Source organism: Papaver somniferum, chromosome 4, assembly GCF_003573695.1.
Source record: "Papaver somniferum cultivar HN1 chromosome 4, ASM357369v1, whole genome shotgun sequence".
Classification (NCBI taxonomy): Eukaryota; Viridiplantae; Streptophyta; class Magnoliopsida; order Ranunculales; family Papaveraceae; genus Papaver; species Papaver somniferum.
This window is the reverse complement of record NC_039361.1, coordinates 83,804,515-83,825,221: the sequence shown is the minus strand read 5'-3', so window position 1 is coordinate 83,825,221 and position 20,707 is coordinate 83,804,515. Positions and strand designations below refer to the sequence as shown.

The 20,707-nt window shown below is 39.2% G+C and overlaps 1 protein-coding gene and 1 pseudogene across 1 annotated transcript; both read left to right on the top strand.

Annotated features, from left to right (window-relative positions):
• The first annotated feature begins 361 nt into the window (after nucleotides 1–361).
• Nucleotides 362–4,187, top strand: LOC113274050 (zinc finger protein BRUTUS-like At1g18910). The gene is made up of 7 exons (XM_026523582.1): nucleotides 362–613; nucleotides 1,037–1,255; nucleotides 1,519–1,710; nucleotides 1,786–2,147; nucleotides 2,228–2,462; nucleotides 2,783–2,951; nucleotides 3,350–4,187. Exons 1-7 carry the CDS (start codon nucleotides 422–424, stop codon nucleotides 4,156–4,158), a joined length of 2,178 nt encoding a protein of 725 aa, XP_026379367.1. The 5' UTR covers nucleotides 362–421; the 3' UTR covers nucleotides 4,159–4,187.
• A 7-nt stretch (nucleotides 4,188–4,194) lies between these two features.
• Nucleotides 4,195–6,499, top strand: LOC113274051 (annotated as a pseudogene).
• The last annotated feature ends 14,208 nt before the right edge of the window (nucleotides 6,500–20,707 follow it).

Below are 20,707 nucleotides of genomic sequence, written 5' to 3'. Positions count from 1 at the left end.
TTCATATGTAACGAGAAATTTGAAAAGAATATTGCAAAATAAAGATAGAAAAGAAAATGGAAACTCAAACAAAATTAGATGATGATCACCATTGGTCCAGTTATGACCTGGGTTAGAAGTTAGACTGAAATTCACGAGTCAAGAAAACCTAAATAAAAAGCTATTAAAAAATTAGTCTATAAAATGGAAGTAGAAGTAGAAGAGATTCTGAAAGCGAGAGATAAATTCGAAGCTGTTTTGTTTCTCATCGAACGAGATAAATGGAACAAAATGGGGAATTTCTAGGGTTTGGTGGTTGTTATTGGTGGTGCTGTGGTGGTGGTGATGAATTTTCCTCTGAAGAGTGTCCAACTGTCCATTGTTAGATAAGGTTGAGGTTGGGGGAAGCACTAATAGTAGTACAATTGGTACTGTTAGGGTTATGGATGCTCCGACTCTCATTTTTGTATCTTTTCATAAAGCTTTTAGGGCTGAACTTGAAGAGCTTCATCGAATTACTTTGTCTTTCTTGGAGATTAATGGGTTTCCTGGACGTGATTTGATTCTTGATCTTCTTTATCGGTTTCGATATCTTCAACTTGTTTATAAGTATCACTCAGCTGCTGAGAATGAGGTGAGTGTACTCTTCTCCATAACTTAGCCTTTTCATTTATTATCTTTTTGAGCTGAATTTTAGTAAATGTTAGCTTCCAAATTGAATGAATATATTCTGCTGTGAGGATGTACTAGATCATGTCAGTAGCTTAGTTTGTTTTTAGTGATTTTCTTGGGTTAATCAAAATGGAGATGTAGTTATCTCCTAGAGCCTCCATTGGAATTAAAGTTTTTTTTTTTTGGTGGCTTGTGATTCTCCAGTAGGAACTTGTAGTTCTCTCTGGTAGATAGGTATTTCTGTCAGAATCTATCTTATTGCGCGACTCGGTGTTCCTTACCGATAGAGCAAGTTTTTGAAGGGGAGGTCTTATTACCCAGTTGGTTTACAGTCCTATTTTTCTCTGGATACAATCCTGTATTTTAATTGTAATTGCTTTTGCAGGTTATCTTTAAAGCCTTGGACGAACGTGTAAAAAACATTGAATGTTCATATTATCTTGAACATAGAACCATATATGATCTTTTTGAATCAGTATTCTGGTGGTTCAGTTCATTGTTGGAGGCTGATGGAAATTTTTCACTACCACTTCAAGAACTGGTGAACCGTGTTTACTCATTGCAGTCCTTCATTTGCCAGCATATGCTCAAAGAAGAAGAACAGGTAAAAAACCTTACTTTTGTTCAGGTATTTCAGATTTAGAATTCTTGGTCGGAGAATTTCCATATCTATACTGACACAGGATTCAGTATCTTTCCTTCGTTCATGTTTTCAATTGGGATTCACACATTTGTTATTCTTTTCGTTAGTTATGTTATTATGTGCTCTTTTCTCTTCTTTTGCTTTGTACTTTATATTTGTATTGATGTGGAAGTGAAAATGATAAGAGTTAAATTTCTCCCCTATGACCCGGATTTGTTGTGCAGGTTTTTCCTTTGCTGATTCAGTTCTCCTTGGAAGAACAGGCTTCACTTGTTAGGAAGTTTATTTACAGTGTACCTATAACGTTGTTGGAAGATATGTTACCATGGATGGCATCCTGTCTTCCTAAAACTGAACAGGACGATTTTGCGCTTTGCATTAAAGCAGTTATTCCAAAAGAGAATCTATTACAAAAGGTATGCCAGTAACTTCTTAACTGTAGTTTTAAGTTGGCATAGCTATTGGTAAAAACAATTGTTTCTTTTGTGAAGGTTCTGATATCCTGGCTCGTTAAGAAAAGACAACCAACTTCCAAAGCCTCCAGCATCCCTGAAAGTGGAAATTTGGTTTTAAGCTCTAATGAAGCATTATGCTTGAAGGAGTTTCTAAAGGCATACTTGTCTGGCAAGAACTTACCTGGGAAGGTCTGCAGTGGAATAAAATCAGATCATACCGAACATACTGCTAAATGTCATCCTATTGATGTTCTTCATGTTTGGCATGGTGTTATCAGTAAGGATTTGAACAAAATTCTAGAGGACCTACAAGATACAAGAGGATCCAGGACTTATTCACATTTATCTTCAATATGTAGCCGGTTAAAGTTCTTTGTAGATGTCCTCGTATTCTACAGGTATACTAAAGATTCGCTTTTCTGTTCTTTCTCACGTTTAATTTTGGTTTTTATTCACAAGGACAAATTTGCTATCTCAGTGCTGCCTTGGAGAAAGTATTCTTCTCAGTATTAAATGAACTTGTGGATGAGCCCTCATCTTTCTCGTATGGAAGGTTTCCAGATGACTCACAGATTGAAGGTCTCTTTCAAGCTCTACAGAATTTCAGTGCACAAAATATTACGTTATCCTCCAGCCATTTGGAGAAGTTGGGGTCGCAATTGGTCTCTTTCATAGAGGGGATCAGTGTGCACTTTGCTTTTCAAGAATCTGAGGTACAATATCTTTCACTTCTTTAAAAAGAGACCTATACGGAAGAAAGCTAATTCAAATCATTAGAATTCTTAAACTTTTTGTTAGGCATCTGAACCAAACAATTTATCTGGATTTCACATGTCAGATCCTAGTTTTTTATGCTTTTATCTCTGGCAGTGTCAGGTTTATTTAGTGGCAGTAAAGCTACAAATTCCAATTTGTTGTTGTTAGCTCTTGGCAAATCACAAGAGTGATTCAATTTCCCAAAACTTCATGAACAAGATCTTAATTGGCTGGCATTAGTCAACATCACATTTCACTCATTCCTAATATTTAACAGGTTTTGCCTCTCATCCGCAAGCACTGTGATTATGAAATGCAGCAGAGCTTGTTGTATAAGAGCTTGCAAGTGATGCCTCTTGGGTTGTTAAAATGTGTGATAAGCTGGTTGTCAACCCATTTAACCAAAGACGAATCAAATGCTATAACTTGCAGCATGAAGTCAGCAGGTTTGCTTTGAAATGTTTGAATTAAAAATATTTGATGCAAGATTGGGGTTCTTTTTGTTGGATTAACTTCAACATAGAAGTCACTAACAAGTTGGTTAGGACAAGATTAGGAAATTGATGTAATCCTAAGGGAATTAGAAGTCATCTAGTTCTAAGAAAAGGAAAGACATGTAATAAGGTAATAGGACTAGGAAAAGGAATTCATAGTTCTATATATATATGATCACCAAAGTTGTGGTTGATCATATGAGCAAGATTAGAGCTTGTGTTTAGTTTTGAGAGATTTTCTAAACATCAATAAAGAGAGTTGTCTTTATATAAGCTAAGTTTCATCTTGCAGTTGCCATTACTTTTAACATCAGCGTCCTGATTTTTTTTTCTTTCCTCTTCTGCAACAGGATCTGTAAGTGACGTATCTTTTGCTTCTCTCTTGAACGAGTGGGTCAGCATTGAATGTTCAGGTAAAACAGCTATTAAAAAATTCAGACATGAGTTATACTATATGTTCAATAGCATGCGTGCTTTCCTTATGGAGGATTTAGAAGTTCATCAACGCCAGAAGTCTCATTCTGCTCAGGGAAAACTAAATTTTACTGCTATGGCCAAGAAAAATGTAGGTGACAATACATTGTACTCTAGTGAAATGAATCTGCAGATATTATTCCCGCAGGCTCTAAGAAACATACCTCCTTACTCTATAGTTTCGTTACAGAATAAGGATGCCGATTCTGATCTTACTCAAGAGTTCAAACCAATTGACTTCTTTTTTCTCTTCCATAAGACCCTGAAGAGTGATATAGAATATCTTATAGTTGTGTCAGGGAAGATGGATTTAAATCTTAAGTTCCTTACGGAATTCCTTCAGCGATTTCATCTTTTCCGCTTTCTTTACAAAATCCATTGTGACAGCGAAGATGAGATTGTGTTCCCAGCTGTGGAGGCTATGGGGAAATTGCAAAACATAAGCTTTTCGTGTTCTAATGACCACAAATTGGAAAAGGAGCTCCTAAGTAATGTCACTGATATTCTGTATGAAATATGTGAGTTACATGTTTCCTTTCCTGCTGAAACACCAAGCTTTCTGGATGGTACACCTCAACAGCGGATCCTTTATTATCGCAGTATGTGCACAAAGCTTCACGATATGTGTAAAACTATGCGTATCGCTCTAGAGAAGCATGTGTTCCACGACGAGATTCAGGTTTGATCATCATTTTTGGAGTTCTTCTCGTACGAGGAACAAGAAAAGATCATAGGGCGCATGCTAGGAAGGACAAGAGCAGAAAATTTGCAAGTAATTTTGTCGTGGCTTATGATGTCGTTGTCACCTGGTGAACAACACGGCATATTGTCCATATTGTTTAAGGCTACAAAAAATACAATGTTTACTGAATGGTTGGCAGAATGGTGGGATGGCATAGACAAGAGTGGCATGAGTGCAACAGAAGAGGAGTTGTTCAATGGCTTCCCTTTGAGAGCAGAAGATCCACTGGAGATTGTTGCGAACTATCTTTCAAGTGAAACTTACAACGACCTTGAAGGGATGAACCTTCCTGGTAGAGTATCAATCTTTCGAGAAAGAGGTTGTAATGGTGTTAATGCTAGACTTTCTACAAAGGATAAGGCAAAACCTTTGAATCGCAAGTTAAAAAATTTCCAAGGCCGCGAGTTTAATGGTTCAAGTAATGAAGATGAGAAGCGCTTTCAAGGAGTAATATTTGTCAAAGACCAGGTTGAGAAACCAGCTAAAGTTCCACTCGAAGATGAGACACTTCGACATGACCAGAAGCAGCTTTTGAACATGAGCCATGAAGATTCGGGGTTGGAAATCAGAAGAATATCACATGATATTACAAGAAGTTTGGCTAGTTCCCAGCAAAAGCATCATCAAGAAGTTGCACGCGGAAGCAATAATGGAGAAATTCCTGGTCATTATCCATCTTATCAAAACGAAGCAAAAGGGACTTTTGGTTGCAAACATTACAAGAGGAATTGCAAGCTATTTGCCTCTTGTTGCAATCAGTTCTTTACATGCATACATTGCCATGACGAGTCTGTGCTTGACCATACAATGGACAGGTATGTGTATATACATAATCTTACCTCTTTACCTTCCAGCGTATTCATATTCTCTAGCTTGTAATTCATTGTCATTTCCATTACCGGCTTACTGATTTGAGCATCTGTAGGGAGTCTACAACTGAGATGATGTGCATGAAATGTATGAAAGTTCAACCTATTGGTCCCGCTTGCTCTAACATTTCCTGTGATGAATTCTCCATGGCCAAATACTTCTGCGGAATCTGCAAATTGTACGATGATCACAGGTGATAAAACAGACTAGTCAGTTCAGTGTTTGTATTATTAAGGCAAATTTTCATCTCATTTGTATTATCTCGTCATTGTTCAGTGAATATAGATCTTTTCTGTTTGGCGGTAACCTGATTATTTCATGTTTTCAGGGAGATTTACCACTGTCCTTTTTGCAACATATGTCGAGTTGGAAAGGGGTTGGGTATTGACTACTGTCATTGCATGAATTGCAACACATGCTTATCAACTTCTTTCTCGACACATATATGCAGAGAAAAATCTTTTGAGTCCAACTGCCCAATCTGCCAGGAGTACATCTTCACGTCAAGATCTCCCGTGAAGGCTCTTGCTTGTGGGCATTTGATGCACTCAGAATGTTTTAAGGTATACAGGTCTTTAAAAGTTTTCATGTTGATGTGTTTTTCTAGAGATTTCATGGACATCCGAACTTCTTTAATATGTTATATTCTGATGCTGGTTGTAGGAATACACTTGTACTCAATACATGCCCAATCTGTAGCAAGTCACTAGGGAACATGAAGGTGAGCATGAGGGTACACGGATTTTAAGTTGTACTTGTATGTTGAGTTTCTTGAACTCATGTTGCTTTTACAGGTTTATTTCGAAATGATTGACGATTTGTTGGCTGAAGAAATACTTCCAGAGGAATATTCTGAGATGACTCAAGTATGTACTTGACCATCTTTTCTTACATTTTTATTTTATAGACAGTTGGGACTTACATTTTAGTTTGGTTAAGAATATGGGTGATACTAATTCTGATACATGCCGATTTTACAGGACATACCGTGCCATGACTGCGAGAAGAAAGGGGATGCACCCTTCCATTGGCTTCACCACAAATGCACTCATTGTGCTTCTTATAATACCCGACTTCTGTAAGAGGATCCCAGTGTCGAATCCACGTTGTTATCATTGGGGCCAAATATTATCTCATTTTCCACTCATAAAATTTCCAAGCACTTGTAGCCCCATTTTCCTATGAAATACCCCTTCCAGAGGCTAGTTTCCCAAATAAGTTAATGTTTTATAATAAGTGGGTTCCTAAATAGGTCAAAATCATCCCAGAAGAGCCAACCAATTGCAGTTTACCTCATATTTAGTACAACAATCGGAATAAAGTAGAACATGACTGTAATTCAAATTTTGTGCGTTATTGTAATATCTTAAGTTTGAGCGACTTTATCCAACGACATGTTAATTATTCTTGATTGTTTTTTTCTCTGGTGAATTTTTAAAACACTAACAATGTTGTTTCTTTTACTCATTTGTGTACCAGCTAAGAATGAGTTTTGCAACTTCTCTTGGTTTTTATTGTATTTTCTCTGAAATTAACCAGTGATTTCTTTTAAATAATCAATGAGAAGACCGTTAAAACAAACAATACAAAGTCTAATTACTTATTTCCAATGTAGTCAATCTCGGATCAGGATTTTCCTCAATTGGGGCGGAGACACCGAGACAATATTTTTTTTTTTTTTTTTTAATACGAAAGAAGAGAAAATTTTATTGAAACTTAAGAGTTTGAAACTAACAAGGCAACTCTGGCAAGTAGGGCCAGTTATCAAATGAGCTGCTTTATTCTACCTAAAAAATTACAAACAAATGAGCTGCTTTATTCTACCTAAAAAATTACAAACAAAATTGATACCTTACAAAGGGACTTTTGATGGGGAAAAGAAACTAATTATAAAGGATATTATCCTAAATCCTGTTCATGTTTATGTAAACCCATTAGTAAGGGAGGTCTAGGTTTTAGGAATGCTCATAAGTTTAACTTAGCAGTGCACTGATAACTAAATAAGCTTGGAGATTGAACGGGCTACAAAGCCTTTCCCAGTTGATTTAAATTTTGATAGATCCACCACCTTTTTAGATGTTTGTAAAGACTGAATTGGTAAAGAAAATCCACATAGAAATAACTATAACAAAAATTTGGTTTATATGGAAGGAAAGATGTAATAGATCTTTCGAAAAACAATAATAAACACATATTCAACTAGCATTAGAAATACAAAGACATTTAACTTTCTGGCACAAGGACAAATACTTGGCCAAACAAGTGTTAACTGGTATAGTGGAAACACCTAGATGAACAGCTGCCAGAACCTTGCAAAAGAAAATTAATATTGACCAGCCTGGATTTCAATGAATGTAATAGGAGGTTTTTCTTTAATCTTCAGAAATGATGTAGAGAGTTCCGAACAGGGCAGAGCAGGACCTATCTCTACCTCATCCCCTGAAGATGCAGAAGCTTTAGGGCTTTTGCAGGCAGCTAAATGGAAACAAAAGAGGGACTATCAAATTTCAATGTGGAGGGAGACTGTAAGAACCTTTTGACTACTTGAATGGAAGATCATCTCAAGTTACTTGGAAGAACCAGGCGATCATGGACAAAGTAAAAGGAGAATTTAATCTCTGTCAGAATTTTTTAGGTTTTTTTTTATATTCCAAGAACATCAAACAATGTAGTTGATATCCTTGCCAAAGAGGCTAAATCATTTAGAATTCTTGTTAATTGGAGGAACGACCCTCCATCTTGTATTTTGCATGCTTTAGATCTAGATAAATCTAATGTTCGGGTTGAAGTCGATAACCCAACATTAGATGGCTCTACTATTCCTGATGTAAGGATTACTAACTCCCTAAGTTAGTTTGTTTTGAATGCATTTTAACTTACAAAAAAAAAAAAAACTAACAAGGACTTATTAGCTGCAATAGCTGCATTTAACCAAGTTGGCAGATTATGTCGCCAATCTTGAGAACTAGAAAAAGATAACGTTTTTTTCGCAATAGTGTCTGCGACATTATTCCCTTCACGATGGACAAAAGTACATTTCTATGTGCTAAAACTATTTGGAAGAAAAATTGAGTCTCTTATTATGCCTGCATTGGTCCAATTCACTGTTCCTTTGGACCCATTAATTGCATTCACCACTCTTTGGCTGTCTCCCTCTAGGTGAAGCTTTATAACACTCTTTTCCTTTGCCCACTGTATTGCTTCAAAGTTTTCCAAAGCTTCAGCTTTCTCCAGATATAAAGCTCTCGTACAACATCCCGTAGCTTCATTGCTTGTACCAGCAAAATCTCGATGAATTAAACCTATTCCTGTGTGTTTATTGAACTTACAGAAAGCTGTATCTAAATTGATTTTAGTGTCACGTAATTTCGGTCTTTTCTAGTTTTTTGATTTGACCACAGGAATATGCTCATTCCTGACCAAAAAAGAAACCCCTTGGACTCTTTGCCAGTCAGCTAAATGAGTTTGTATACAAACAACAACATCATCAATTTTCACCTGCAGATTATCAAAAACAACACAACATCTTGTTTTTCAAATTTTCCACATTGTAAAATAAATAATTTTGAACTGAGTGGCATTAGTGGGTCTGTTTTGAAAGTCTTTATCAAAACAAGACTTGAACCAATGATGTACATCTTTTCCCTGTAGAGCTTGTAAACAGTTTGCATCAACAATACTGAAAAGACAGTGCAATCTAAGAACAGATGTTGTAGATTATGCTCAACCTAGACCCCCAAATAGTGATGAAATTGTGTGGGAAGATTTGTGGAAAACTAGGATTCCCATCAAGGTGCAAGACCGAGACAACTTTATATCGGAAGATTCCTGGTGAAATCTCGAAGATTTTAGTTTCAAATTTTTATACTCATAATAGGTGTATCAAGCATTTTGTTCTCTCTATATAAGTTAAACTTATAACTATAAAGATACATACCAATTTTTTGGAAAAATATTTTTTCTTTGAACTTTTTGAGGTTGGATTTGATATTTCTTACTAAATTTTCGTATGTAAAACTTTTCTTGGCGAGATATCGGCCGTATCTCGGTGGAATTTCGGCCGTTTCGTCGAGATCTCGTCTATGTCTCGGTGGAATATCGGTCATCTCAGCGAATTTTTAGGTCAAATCTCGTCCACCAAGATAAACAGACTTGTATCGCCATGGACCGAAAGCGATGTTCTCGGCGAAATCATGACCGTGTTAATTATTGTCGAAGTTTGTAGATGGGTCTGGAAAAATTTCGAAACCCACTTATGGGTATGTAAAGTCCCAAAATCCGCTTAAAAATCCTATTAAGGTATTTTCTTCTTGTGTAAGTATTTCCTAATTGGTTTCACAATTCAATAAGGAAAAACTTGTCCAGGGTTTCTAACTTTAAGAAGATTCTTGGATGCTAAGTTTTAATTAGAGGACAAGTTTGTGACTACTATATAAGGATTCATATATGGTAATGGAAATATATGATTTTCAAAAGAGAGTTAGAGGATATAATGTAGTTCTCTAAGGTTTCGAAGGGAATCCATCCCACCTCTTGGAGTGAAGTTTAGTGAGAAGATATAGGCCATTCTCCAGTGTTGAAAGATACATTGTTGGTGTTGAGAGAGTACCCTGTTATGGTTGTGGGAGAATATTTCGTTGAAGAAGTATTATTTAAGAAAGTGTATAAGACATCGTTTCGTGGAGAGAAGATCACCTTGTTCGTTGATGGTGGAAGATAGATACATTTTTGATGTTGAAAGAGTCATGGTTTACAATCAGATCGTCGTCTTGGAGGATACCATCATCTCAGGAGAGTTTCGCTCAGGAGAATGTCCACGTTGGCATATACCCTTTGTCCAGTTCGGGAGTATACATCGATCGATGTTGTTGAAAAAGACATGGTTTAGAAAGATATCACCTTGTTAACTGAGATAAGTGTTATCTCGTTTGGCTAGAAATTATTTGGAAGTTTATGGAGCATTTTATTCATGTGAGTTATTTTAGGGTTTATGAGCAACACCATGTTGGATCATAGTTGTTGATGGTGGATTTTCGACAAAGGTCAAAAACATAAAATCATGATACTGCATGTTTATGACCCTGCTTCAGGAATGTATGTGACGATTCATATTTTATGATCCGTGAACCGTTTCATGATCTCTGACTTAGCGAACATTCCTCTCAGAGCTATGATGAATATGTTTCTAGAAAGGCCTCTCAGCTGAGCGTTCGATGCTTCACACATTTCATCATCACCTCTACATAAAATCTTAATGATTGGGCGGTTCCCTAGACATAATGTTTGTTAGAGAGCTTAACGCCTTCAGGATGTCACGCTGCATGTTGTTCCCTGACTACGTAGAGAGGCCATGTATAGAATCTTGATGATTGGGCGGTTCCCTAGAAATAATATTTGTTAGAGAGCTGTTGATGGTGGTTTTTAGCTTAGGGTTAAAATCATAAAACCTTGCATCTGATGTGACGTCACTCTGCAAGGAAATGGTGTCGTGAGTGTTAACCTCTCCACCGACATATTTATTGAGTCGTTCAATATATCTACATGAAATTTATCTAGACTAGCGAATGCAGCAACCATCCCAGATGTCCTGTAAATTTAGGCGCATTGCCTATATTTAAGTTCCTTTGAATACCTTTTATGCTATGTTCTCCGACTGAACCCTTAATGTTGATATGGCATGACGATTTGTGTTCACTCGCAGCAGAGTAACACGAATCTCTAAATATCAAGGATAAGATATTTGCATAAGGTATTCAATCAGAAAAGCATGCTGCTCTCTGGCAATAAACTTAAAAGAACTCTGTGTCAACACATAGAATTCAATTAATTGTCCTGACTAACTTGCATAAGTTAGGGTTTCGCGCCTCCCGCAGTATACCAAACCTTGCTTGTCAAAATTAAGTCTAGGAAAACTAGGTAATTAATCCTCCATGGATTAGCAGGTGTAAAACCTCGCATAGAATCAGAAAAACAAGGAGCTGCAGCAGCAAAGGGAGGCGTGGCCATGCTTTAGGCCAGCTAGCGCCACTTTCCATTGGCCATGCCCCATCCTAATCCGGCTCTATTTCCCTCGAACAATCAGGTCGCTTTAAAATCGCCACACACACATAAGTTGTGGCTGGGACCATGCTTGCCGGACCCACTTCCCATCGACCAATCGGGTCGCTCTAAAGCCGCCACACTCTTGCAAGAAGTGTAGCCACGCCCATGCTTGGCCGGTCCTATTTTAATCGACCAATCAGGTCGCTCTAAAGACGCTACACTCTCACCAGAAGTGTAGTCGTGCCTTATGTTTGGCCGACCCCCTTTTCGTGGCCAATCAAGTTGCTCTAAACTTGCCACCATACATTAAAGTCCAAACGCACCCTGCCGCGCCACCATACTAACTGGCCTGAGAAAGTCCTGTAAATAGACATAACTCGGCCGAGTTCCGATTCAGGCGAGTCAATTCAGTGATCCATGTGAGTTGGCCAGATAACGGCGCTGTCAGTCAGACTGTTAAATATGACGGCGACCCAGGAAGACCGTTAGTTTGACTCAGGCGGCCAACGACATATTTCAGGTAGCCGGCGATGATTTTTCCGGCATATTTCCGGTGATCCTGAGAGCTTTTCAGGCGACCAAAAATACTGAAATTTGTGAAGAATTCTCTAGACTCATGGGTTTGAGGAATTGAACTTGAATTTGGAAAGTGAAGATGGAAGATTTAAGAAAGGCTTGGACTTGGAAATTGAATTGTTAAAGGAAAGGGAGTCTATTCCTAAGAGGATTGCAAGCAAATTGAAGCCTATAAATAGAGAAGTTTTACTTTTCTACATACACTTTTTTTGCACACTTTTTGACACACACAACACTTTTCTTTTCTTTATTCTTTGTGTGAACTCCTTCGCATGAGTAGCTAATTTTCTTATTGATTGAGGATGAATTCCTAGTTCTTAACATATGATTTGAGTTTTGTTTTAAATCTACCTTGAAATTTTTCACATGATTATCGTTTGTTTTTACTAATAGGAATATTTATACATTCATGGTTGTTTGATAGATTATTTAGAGTGCATGCTGAATTGATTTGTTAAATCAACCTAAAGCTAGTAGAAGTTAGGGAATACATCATCGTTCTAGACACTTTACACAAGTATAAAACACGATACCTTGCAGAGGGATTCTGTGGAGCAATTGTGTGTGAAAACAACGCTAGAAAGTGGACCAAGCGAACCGAGTTTAACTACTAGTACTAAATCTAAATTCATAAATCTTAATGCGTTCGGGGAATTACATATTGTAAGCGAACATCAAGGTGGTTCTTTTGAATAGAATATGATAACTGAGCGGACCTGTTACTCAGTGAAAAGAGGAATTTTGGGGTTAGCTAAGCGAACCTGCTATCCTACGGTTGGTGATAATCTGTGACTAATAAAAAGCTGGAAAAGAACATAACTTGAATCATTGTTTTGCAACGAAGAATGATTCCTTAATCTAATCTCTCTTATTGATTTCAACTTAAACTTTTGATTACTTTGTTTACTTTCTTTTTTCTTTTCAAAACTAACCCCCCCCCCCATTTTTTTGACAATTTTACAACTAAAAATCTCTTGCTCCTCGTGGGAACGAACTTGACTACACTATATTACTTGTTAATTAGGTGGAAAAATATTAATTAATTTGTTGTGGTTACGACACACATCATTTAGAAGCTTAAACGCAGTCACCACCTTACCAGTGAATGCAGTAGAAGCACATCTTCCACGAGAAAATAGGCTCAGGATAATTACACATGGTGACTACCAGAATGGGATGCCTTCACTGCCCTCAACCAGGTTATTCCCGATTTCAACATCATCACTGTCGAAGTTTTACGAGCCACAAGAATTTCTCAACATGAAGCCGTACACATGCATCAAAGACTCCAAAAGACGCCACAGAGATACATTCACATATCCGGCCACGCCATCGGATCTAACAGAAGTATAATTGGGGACTGGTCACCGCATCCCATTCCATACAATAGTCCAAGATTCAGAAGATGGTTCAAAGGATGTTGTTTGGAACGAAGTCCTTGAAGACTTGATAGCATCACATCGATAATGGAATGTCTCTCAACTCATCTATTTCACCCAATGACTCCGGAAGATTTTGACCATACAAGCATCCACAACATATCATCATCGCAATCAGAAAGTCTAGGTACCAAATAACCTAAAGTCAAGGATGAACCAACAACGCAACCACAATCTCCAAGATTAGCCCTGACATTATTTCATCCATCCATCCAAGAGTGCAATGGAGTTTGGTAAATTTTGAAATCCACTGGAGAGGTCAGATACTCATTCCAATGGAGTCAGAACCTCATTACATAATGATGGAGAATATCGATGGTACTGTTGGGTGGATACATGCGAGAGCACCTACTTTGAATTCTCATGGCTCGCCTTGCTGTTGATGATAACTATTGGATATTTCTTTGTTACCATTAATGCTCGCTTTACCACCGCTAACAAATGACGAAGAGGAGCCAGATACTGCAGATGAAAGCACGGAACCGGACGAACAAAAAAAAACAGAAGAGGGTCGATACCCCTTTTCATACGAACGCAATTTCTAGAGTTTGAACAGAATAAGGATTCCTTATTTCTCCATGAACGGGAACAGATGACTAGGCGCACCACACTCATGCTCCATATCCGAGCAAGTAGTGTGCCAATACCTCCGCTCCATGACCGAGTCAGCAGCGCACCACAACGAGGAACACCAGTCATTCAACCTGCAATGCTCCATGGATCGAGCACTCTGTGGTCAAGCCAAATCTCCATGTCTCCAGCACTCCATGGTCAAGCCAACTCTCCATGGCTCCAGCACTCCGCGGTCAAGCCAACTCTCCATGGCTCCGATACTCTATGGGTAAGTTAGCGCCAACGCTCCAGCATTCCGTGATCCAGCCAGCAAGCCTTCCAAGTGCCATTTCCACTGTTCCACGGACTGAATCCATCAGCGCCACCATCATCATTTGAATCCAAAGTTCCAGCGCTATCATCACCGCTTGGTAGCCAAAGTTCCAGTGCCATCATCACCGTTTGGTAGCCAAAGTTCCAGTGCTATCATCACCGTTTGGTAGCTAAAGTTCCAGCACCATATTTTCACCATTCCATGGACTGAAGCCAGTTTCCACCATTCCATGCACTGAAGCCAGTTTCCACCATTCCATGACCTAGCTAGTGCCATCTTGGCCGTTCAAATCAGCGCTATCTCCACCAGCCAAGGAAGCGCCATCTTGGCCTTTCAAAGCAGCGTCATCCACCGTTCCACGAATCAGGAGCCAGTCGTGCCATCTCTACTTCTCCATGATCTAGCCAGCCAAGTGCCATCCACCGTTTCACAGACCTAGCCAACAACACCGCTCCACGGACCTAGCCAACAGCGCTGCTCCACGGATCTATCCAGCAGCACCATTCTATGGATGTAGCCAAGCAAGCAGCGCCGTACATCATTCAAAGCCAACAGTGCCATCTACCTTTCCTAGTCAACCAACGCCCGATCCGCGGACCAAGTTGCAATGTCACATATGCCGATCAATAGCCAAAGAAAAGCATGCTGCTCTCTGACAATGAACTTAAAAGAACTCTGTGTCAACACATGTAATTCAATCAATTATCCTGACTAACTTGCAGAAGTTAGGGTTTCGCGCCTCGCACAGTATACCAGACCTTGCTTGTCAAAATTAAGCCTAGGAAAACTAGGTAATTAATCCGCCATGGATTAGCAGGTACAAAACCTCGCCCAGAATCAGAAAAACAGGGAGCCACAACATCAAAGGGAGGCGTGGCCATGCTTTAGGCCAGCTGGATCCACTTGACATTGGCCACTCCCCATCCTAATCTGGCCATATTTCCCTCGACCAATCAGGTCGCTTTAAAATCGCCACGCGCACATAAGTTATGGCCGGGCCCTTGCTTGCCGGCCCCACTTCCCATCGACCAATCTGGTCGCTCTAAATCTGCCACACTCTCGCCAGGGTTTTAGCCACGCCCATGCTTGGACGACCCTGTTTTAATCGACCAATCAGGTCGTTCTAAAGCCTCCACACTCTCACCATAAGTGTAGTCGCGCCTTATGTTTGGCCGGACCCCTTTTCGTGGGCAATCAAGTTGCTCTAAACTTGCCACCATACATTAAAGGCCAAATGCACCTTGCCGCGCCGCCATACTAACTGGAAAGCCAAACGCGCCCTGCCACGACAACATATTGATCGGCATGCCAACATGCCACTCTACCGCGGTAACATGCCAACATGCCACTCTACCGCGGTAACATGCCACTCTACCGCGGTAACATGCCAACATGCTACTCTGCCACGGTAATATGCCACTTCATGGCAACCTGCCATAAATAGCCACCACACGGCAATTCCTACTCCTGTGGCCGTTTCCACACTAAGGCCCATAGTTCCTTTGGAATAGCCATTGCGCCATTCGCACAAAAGTGTCGCCATGCCGCGGCCGCATGCCACACACACCAATTAGGGTTTCGACATTCCAAACCCTAATTTGGGCATATTGCTACCAAAGCCAAATAACGTTTCCCAGAGCAATGGGATTGATGTGGCAACAAGGCCAATGTTTCCACGCCACATGTGGGTCCAACAACACGACGCCAAACCCTATCATTGTCCATGGCGCCAAACCCTAGCTTTGGCCATGCCACCAAGCCATAACTTTGGCCACAGAGCTAAATCTTAGATTTGGCCGTGCTACAACGCCACGGGCGTGGCCATGCCACAACGCCACTGGCATGCCGCTATGCCACCGCTACTAGCACACCGCTATGACACGGCTACTAGCACGCCGCCATGCCACGGCTACTGGCCGCCATGCCACGGCTACTAGCACGCCGCCATGCCACGGCTACTAGCACGCCGCCATGCCACGGCTACGCCACTGGCATGCTACTAGCATGCCGCTATGCCAATGGAGCCACTCCGCTATACAACAAGATGCGACCATAACCAATGGCCATCCTTCCTCATGAGATGCAATCTCGGACATCCAAGCTCGCCAACAAACTGACAGACTTGTGGTGAGTTTCAGACGACCAGCTGCCTAAATCTAGTGGCCGTGGCTATGCCAGGTGCCACTTGCATCAACGTGCCATTGACATGCACGAGCCATGCCAAACATGCTACATTGCCATTGACGTACACCAAAACGCCACTATGCCATTATCAGGCGCCAAAACAAGGTATCCATAATCAATGGCTACCCTTCTTCATGAGATGCGATCTCAGCCACTGAAGTTCTCCACCGAACTGATAAACATGTGGCAAGTTTTAGGCGACCAGCCAAAACGAGCCTAATAACATTACATGTTGTTTTCCTGCGGCAAGTACCTTGACTTTGACTTGCCACACGTAGAAAAGTGCTACATATTTTCCACGAAAACACTCGAGACATCAAACATTTCACAAACTGGGGGATGCTCATCAGGGTATTGGTCTGGCGGTTTACAGCGTGCGACGTGCAATGCGCCCGTTACAAGAAAGTGTCATGAAGTGGGACAATTAGTGGTGGTGAAAAGTAACGGCGTAAACAAATTTATTTCCTTCATCATAGAAGCATAATGTCTGACGGTTACACGAATTCACTTCCTTCATCATGGAAGCATAACGCCTGACGGTTACACGTTACTCTTTTCCTATACCACTCAATCGCTTCCACTTCCTACGAGTCCAGGGTACGTTTCAATATGACTTGTATAAATAGGTTTCACCTATTTCCACCAAAGAACAAGTGTTTGGTCGACAACAACACAGTATCTAGAAATCACATGGTAGCTTTCCATTCTGTTAACCAGTTCTACGTCCAATACAAGTCATAAAACAAACCACACCTTCAAAATCAATTATTCTGGTCTCAACACTGTCTTCGCTTCCATCCCTAAGACCAACCCTTCTCCTTCACTTTGTGACCGAAGAAAGCCTGGAACATCCATTTCTTGGTTTAGGCCAGGATTGTACAAATTGATCTCTCGAATCAAAAGTACTCCCGTGCAGTACATTGTTTAGGGTCTAGATTCGTTTCTCACCCACACACGCGAATTTACCAAAATCAGCAGAAAAGGTTTTCACCCACAAACAAGAGCTTAGCGCCTTCAGGACGTCACACCGTTCGTTGTTGCCTGACTATACACCCCCCAGAACGTCTCGATTCTGCAAATGGATTAATTCTAGCGTGTCATTCGCCAACTGAATTCCTAGAAATAATCTATTATATCTCATTACTCCGTTCCATGGATGATCCCTAGGTAGATTCCATGGATTAATAATAGATAACCATTTTATCTCATTACTCTGTTCCCTGAATTCCCAGCTGGATTCCATGGGTTAGTAATAGATACTCAACTCATTTTATTACTCTGTTTCATGAATCATTCTCAGCTGAATTTCATGAATTAGTAATAAATACTCAAGTAATTTTTATTACTTCCTTTCATGAATTATTCTCAGCTGAATTTCATGAATCAGTAATAAATATTTAACAATCGGGCGTCTGGGACATCACCGAATAAGCTCTGAGAAAATGGTGCAAGTGTACTTGACAATAATGCATGAACGAGCACCCGAACGCACGAACGATCATTCAAAAATATGGACGAACGAGGAACTTATGAAGGAAGATAATAAAATAAACAAGAGGCGTGGGACCGGGCCCACCGGCCGGACGGTCATGCCGCCGTGGACGATCCCCTCTTTCATTATTCTATTTTATTTGTTTCCCTCGTCTCATGGAAACTCCTTCATTTGAGAAAACTCCTTCATTTGAGCAAACTCCCTCATCCCTTGAGAAAGAACCATGATCTTCAAGAGGGCTGTAAAGAAATTTTTTGATTGGTTTATCTCCTTTCTAGTTTCTGTTTCCTCTTCCCGTATTCTGTTTTTGAGTTTAAGCTAAGAACCGTTCCTCTACATAATCGGTTTTCCTAACCCTTTTGGGGATACAAAATTATGTTAGGGTTTTGGTCAAAGGTCGTTTTGGAAATTCATCCCATAACTTCTTCCTTTTAAGTTGAAGATTTCTCTCCTTGGAGAAAGCATTTCATTTACCTCTATTGTCATGTCCTCATCAAGTCTTTCTAGTAAAGAAGATGATGTCTGGACTGTTCTCTTTCCCTCAAAGAAAGTTCGTTTCGATTCTTCTGATAATGAGATGAGTCATGACAAACGTGATTCCTACTCTGATGTGAATCCTACTGTCTCTCATTTTGAGAAACTCTCATTAACTATGAATCTTGTCTTGGAACAAGTACGTGCTTTGAAGACTGAACTCGAATCTTCAAACAAAAGACTTGAAGACAAGACGGATAATCTTGAATCCATGATTGATTTAATCAAAGATGAGCTTGATGACTATAGGGAGTACGAGAAGAGTCTTCAAAGTAAGTGAAATGATTATTTTTTTCTCTTGATTAAATAATTGTTTAGGAAACTTCTTATGAGAATTTATTCTTATGTTATAAAAAGGATAATTAGGGTTTAGAATAGCAATTATTGTGAGTTCACATAGCTATTTCCAACGATTTTAATCTTGCAATGTTTTTAGATTTATTTATTTGAATTCTAAAGTTTATTCGGAAGATGATTTTGCAGTATTAATGAGATATATGTGTTTGCATCCGTGAACTTTGATTGTCCCATACGTCGTCAAAAGTTAAGTCTTTCATATGTCGGTATGCAAGTATTGATAAAAGATCGAATGAACTTTTGACAAACAAAAGTTAAGCCTATTATGTCATTATGAAAATATTGATCATGGAAGATATGATGAACTTTTTTTTACAAATATTAAAGTTTATTATATGTCATTGTGCAAATAGTGATGAAAAATAGAATGATTCTTTGTTTATTCCGCAATATTGATCTTCCTTGATCGATATCTTTATGTAAATATTGTGCGGCTCCGTAAGTTCTCTTACGTGAGCATTTCCGATTAAATTAATCATGGGTTCTCTTGTGGTTAATTTAATTGAGATTTTTGGATACAAATTTATATTCTTATGTGATTTGTTAATGTCCAAAGAAACCCTTCTTTTCTTTTGAAAGTAAGGTCGCTTTATCCAAGTTCATCTTTACTCATGACGAAAGTCATGTTGATTATTTCAATAACTTGAAAATCGCTTTGGTGAAAATAGTTCGTGAATAAAAACTATTTTAACATCCTCTAAGAAAGTTTCAATGATTGAAATGAGAGTTTAGAACATGTAACAATCTTTGGATATAAACATAGTGTGTTCTCACATTTATATAAAAGTCCAAAACCGGGAACCCAAAGTATGTGTACACGTACGCGTACTGGCGGTTGTTGGAAATCCGGGTGAGTACGCATACTTGCGGAAAGTTCACGTCCGAAAATTTCTGCTGGAGTTTGAAAGTGAAAAACAAACTCAATCCGGTTACTTAAGTATGCGTACCTGTTTGCATACTTAGGTAGGTTACTTTCTAAAATAGGTTTGTTCATGAACTAAAACATTTATATAATAAGGAATGCAATCTTCGCAAATCGGGGTTATAATGTTCATGAATCGATTCGAGTGAATGAAAACAGATTTTACTTCGATTGTGTCTTGTATACTTCTATTAGATCTAAGCAATTGAACAACTCTCTAACTAGTACATTTGCGTCTAGTTATGGTGAAGATGAGTAAGGTTGATATGGAAGTGCTCATATGGCTAACCATTGGTTAACTATTGTTGAACCAACTAAGTGTACACGTTTAGGTACGATTACTCAAATCTAAATGAAGTTACATTTCATTTGTTTATAACAAGCTAAGTTCGATCTAACAATTGAAAAATATTAGCTTGAATCTAATCAGGTTTTCATCTAACGGTGAATATTGAATGCTTTGTTACCCAGGTAACTTAGATTGTAAACCCTGATTTGAAATCTATATAAAGGAGAACTCTAGCAACTGGTAAACCTAATCCCCACACCTCCTGTGTGATACTAGTTGTATAAGCTAGAGTCTATTCTCCTTTAACCTTAGGTTTTTCACGAAAACTTGTAGGTTAACGACTTAAAGAATTCATTGGGATTGTGAAGCCAGACCCAACTATTTTCTCTGTAGTTGTGTGATATGATCTTGCTGTTTCTATCGTGTTTGAGTACAATCGTAGATTGTCTTGAGATTTATATCTCCGATAGGCAAGATAGAAAAGTAGTCACAAACACCTTCATATCATCGTTTGTGATTCCACAATATCTTGTTTCGTTAATCGATTAAGATTATTGTGAGGTGATTGATAATTTTAGGCTGTTCTTCGGGAATATAAGTCCGGGTTACCAATTGGTTCCTGTTCACCTTTGTTTATCAAAAGACGAAACAAAAACTCGTAGGTATATCTGTGGGAGACAAATTTATCTATTCAATAGACTTTTGTGTGTGATACATATTTGTTTATCAAGTCTTCGACTTTGGGTAATAGCAACTCTTAGTTGTGGGTGAGATCAGCTAAGGGAATTGAGTGCGTAGTATCCTGCTGGGATCCAATACGTAAAGAGCACGACTGTACCTTGAATCAGTGTGATATTGATTAGGGTTCAACTACATTCCAGACCGTAGTGAGCTTTGTAGT